The sequence below is a fragment of the Mesitornis unicolor genome, unplaced genomic scaffold (genome assembly GCF_000695765.1).
Source record: "Mesitornis unicolor isolate BGI_N332 unplaced genomic scaffold, ASM69576v1 scaffold34486, whole genome shotgun sequence".
Lineage (NCBI taxonomy): Eukaryota > Metazoa > Chordata > Aves > Mesitornithiformes > Mesitornithidae > Mesitornis > Mesitornis unicolor.
The window spans coordinates 2387-6870 of NW_010193562.1; the positions used below are offsets into that span (position 1 = coordinate 2387).

General features: G+C 59.5%; 1 protein-coding gene across 1 annotated transcript in view; it reads right to left on the bottom strand.

The window, feature by feature from the left end:
• Positions 1–3526, bottom strand: part of LOC104543011 (RAS protein activator like-3-like) — a gene marked incomplete at its 3' end in the record, with an annotated part of 5232 nt that extends 1706 nt beyond the window's left edge. The window contains exons 1-4 of the mRNA XM_010187501.1: positions 3112–3526; positions 2253–2371; positions 2114–2168; positions 4–86 (exon numbers count right to left, since the gene is read on the bottom strand). Coding sequence (XP_010185803.1) covers positions 4–86; positions 2114–2168; positions 2253–2371; positions 3112–3526 — 672 coding nt within the window. The remainder of the gene's footprint in view (positions 1–3; positions 87–2113; positions 2169–2252; positions 2372–3111) is intronic.
• Positions 3527–4484: the final 958 nt, after the last annotated feature.

Sequence of the window (4484 nt, forward strand, 5' to 3'; positions counted from 1 at the left end):
GACGTTGGTGAATTGGGAGGTGCTGGAGGAGTCGGTTTCAGGGCTCCTGCCCCCACCCCGGGTGCTGCTCGTGTCCAATGGTGGCTCTGGAGGGGGCAGCCCAAAATCACAACCCCCCCACCCTGAGCACCCCAAAATCACGACCCCCAACCTGAGCACCCCAAACTAGGGTCCCCCCACACTGAACACCCAAAATCAGGATCCCCCCACCCTGACCACCCCAGAATCACTACTCCTACCCAGAGCACCCTAAATTAGGGACACCCCCACCTTGTACACCCCAAAATCGGGACACCTAACCTTGAGTACCCCAAATTAGGGACCCCCCCAAGTACCCCAAATCAGGAACCTTCACCCTGAGCACCCCAAAATCAGAACCCCCTACCTTGAACACCACAAATTAGAGACTCTGACCCTGAACACCCCAAATTTGGGATCCTCCACCCTGAGCACCCCAAAATCAGGACTCCCAACACTGAACCCCCCAAAATCAGGACCCCCCCCCCACCCCGCGCACCCCAAATTAGGGTCTCTCCCTCGGAAGCAGAATTTTTGGGGTTATCATGGCTGGGATCAGGGAGGAAGCAGGGAGCCAGTGCTGATGTCGCTGCACACCCTGAGCTTCCTCTGTGCAAACGGCTCCGTGTGGGAGACAATGTGGGGTGTGGGGCACGGTGTGGGATGTGGTGCATGATGCAGGGCTTGGGATGGTTCGTGGTGCATGGTGCACGATGTGGGGCATGGCACAGGGGTTGGCGTGGTGTGAGGCACGGCGTGGTGCACAGCACGGTGCATGGCACCAGACACAGTCAGGTTGCATGGCACGTTGCACGGTGCATGGCATAAAGCACAGACATGATGCGCAGCGTGGTGCATGGTGCAGGGCACAAGGCACATCCATGATGCAGGTGCAAGGTGCATGGTGCAAAATGCGTGGTACAAGGTACAGTCGTGGTGCACAATGTGCACGGTGCACAGCTCAGTGCATGGCATGGGGTGTATCAGGAGGGGGTGGTTGTAGGTCAGAGAGGTTCTCCTCCCCCTCTACTCTGCCCTGGTGAGACCACATCTGGAATATTGCGTCCAGTTCTGGGCCCCTCAGTTCAAGAAGGACAGGAACTGCTGGAGAGAGTCCAGCGTAGGGCTACAAAGATGATCAAGGGAGTGGAGCATCTCCCTTCTGAGGAGCAGCTGAGGGAGCTGGGGCTCTTTAGTTTGCAGAAGAGGAGACTGAGGGGAGACCTCATTCATGGTTATAAATATTTAAAGGGTGAGTGTCACGAGGATGGAGCCAGGCTCTTCTCGGTGACAAACAATGATAGGACAAGGGGTAATGGGCACAAACTGGAACACAGGAGGTTCCACTGAAATTGGAGAAGAAACTTCTTCTCAGTGAGGGTGACAGAGCACTGGACCAGGCTGCCCAGAGAGGTTGTGGAGTCTCCTTCTCTGCAGACATTCAAAACCCGCCTGGACGCCTTCCTGTGTAACCTCATCTGGGTGTTCCTGCTCTGGCAGGGGGATTGGACTGGATGAGCTTTTGAGGTCCCTTCCAATCCCTAACGTGCTGTGATTCTGTGAGCGTAGGGCACAGCTATGGTGTGCGGCACAAGGTGCGCAGCGTAGGGCACAGCTATGGTGCATGGTGCAAGGCGCACAAAGCATGGCCATGATGCACAGTGCACGGCATAAAGCATGGCCATGATGCAGGCCACGGCACAAGGTGCACGGTGCATGGCACAAGACGTGGCCGTGGTGCACAGCGTGGTGCAAGGTGCATGGTGCACGGCAATGGGGCACAGCCACAATGCCCAGCACAGTGCAAGGTGCACGGGGCACAGTGCATAGCACAAAGCATGGCCACGATGCGTGCCACGGTGCATGGTGCATGGCACAGGGCATGGCCATGATGGAGGGCCATGATGCAGGGCACGGTGCAAGGTGCTCGGTGCGTGGTGAGTGGCGTAGGGCACAGCCACGATGCACGGTGCATGGCTTGGTGCAAGGTTCTTGGTGCAAGGTGCACGCATGCCACGCTGTGCGACAGTGCCCAGCGCCCAAGCGCCCCCGTGCCCACCTCTCCCCACCCCATGCCCTCACCCCAGCTCCTCACCGTGGTCCCTCCTGGCGGCACCCTCCGAGATGGAGCTCCCGGTCCTGCTCCTGCTCTGAGGGGACACGGAAGGGTCAGGTGCAGTGTCCCAAGCACCCAAAAGGACCTGGGGGAGGTCTTGTCCCCATGATGGCCTCACCTCCTCATCCCTGGCCACCAGGACCAGGTGCCTCTCCACCAGCGAGAAGTTGGAGACGTCCCACACCGGAGTGGGGGTTGCTGGGGTCAGTGGGATGGGGGACGGCCCATGGGTGTGCACTGGGGACACAGGAAGGGGGGTGGTGACAAGGGACAAGTGGCCAAGGAGATGCCACCATGAGTGTGGCAATGCCAGGGGACATTCGGCCATGGAGATGCTACCATGAGTGGCCCCTCTGTCCCCTACTGGCACCCATCAACACCCAGTCCAGCACTCCTCAGACTCCAGCGGTCCCCATCAACCATCACCACACAACCCATCACCCTTCATCATCACCCCCAAACCACCACCCATCATCATCACCCATCATCATCCACCACCCATCACTCCCAACCCGTCACCTATCACCTTCACCCCCCACCCATCACCCCAGCCCATCACCCATCATCATCACCCACCACCCGACACCATCAAGTCATCACCCACCACCCCCAAACCATCACTGACACCCACTACCCCTAATCCACCACCCATCACCCCAAACCCACCACCTATCACCCCTAATCCATCACCCATCATCATCATCATCACCGATCACCCATCACTCCCAACCCACCATCCATCATCCTTACCCACCACTTATCATCATCCACCACCCATCACACTTCATCACCACCCCCGACCCATCACCCATCATCACCCACTACTCCCAACCCATCACCCTTAATCCATCACCCATCATCACCCACCACCCCCAACCCAGCACACATCACCCCAAACCATCACTCATCATCATCACCCACCACCAACCCCCCCCACCTCCAGCACCCTGACCTCCACCCTCCCCACCACCCCATACCTCCACCCTCATCATGGAGCACCTCCCCAGCTCTACCACTGCTCTCCGGGTGACCCCTCTTCTTGGACATGGACTTCAGGTACTTCTGCAGGGTGGCCTTGCCACCCTCGGGTCCCCGCGTCTCCTTGGTCCCCTTGGAGGGCGCCGAAAATGCCCGTCGGAAGAGGGACCTCCGGGTGCTGGCCTTGGGTGCCCCCAGGTTGGGGGTGACCTTCCCAACATCATCGTGGAGGCCACCAGACTCGGGTTGGCTGTAGGAACGTTTCCACCCCTGCAAGCGGGCCCAGCGCCGGCTGCCCGGGGACCCAGTGTTCCCCTGGGGGTCGTGGTCACCCATGGGTGCTGTCGTGCGCCATTTGTAGGCCTTCAGGAGAGTTGGGTGCTCGGGTCTGGGTGGGACCTTCTCCACCTCCATCTGTGGAGTGGGAAGAGCCATGGGGTGGCCATGGGGTGGGTGGTGGTGGGATGGGCACCCTTGTGTTGGCACCCCCAGTGCAGCATCCCCACCTGGGCACCCCAAATCAGGTGTCCTCTCCTTGTATCCCTATGGAGCACCCCTACACCGGCACCTCTGAGTTCTCATTTTGGGTGCCCCTATCCAGGCATCCAGATCTGAGCACCCCCATATGGGGCACCCATATTTGGGCACCCTCATCCAGGGCACCCCTATCCAGGCACCCATACTTGCGTGCCCTCATTTGGTCAGTCCTATCCAGGTATCCATATGTGGGTACCCTCACCTGAGCACCCCCATCCAGGTACCCATATTTGGGCACCCCCATCGAGGCACCTCTATCCAGACACTCATATTTGGGTGCCCTCATTTAGGCACCTCTATCCAGGCACCCATATTTGGGTACCCTCATCTGGGCACCCCTATCCAGAGCACCCATATTTGGGCACCCCCTTCCAGGGCACCCCGGGGACATGGGCAACCCTAGAGTCCCCAAATTGTTGGTGCCCACACACCAGGGTGCCCCTGCCCACAGAAGGGTCCCCAAATTGTGGGTGCCCACATCTGCAGGGTGCCTCTGCCCACCGAGAGTTCCTCAAATTATGGATCCTCACGCCCCCAGGGTGGTTCTGCCCACTGAGGGGTCCCCAAATTGTGGATGCTCACACACCAGGGGGACCCTGCCCACTGAGGGGCCACAAAATTGTGGGTACCCAGATACCTGGGGTGCCTCTGCCCTCCAAGGGATCCCCAGATTGTGGGTGCTGATGTCCCCAGGGTGCCCCTGTCCACTGAGGGTTTCCCAGATTGTGTGTGCTGATGTCCCCAGGGTGCCTTTCCCACAGAGCAGTCCCCAAATTTTGGGTGGTGACACCCAGGCCCCACCACCCCTGGGCCCCATGTGCAGACAAGTGCCGGA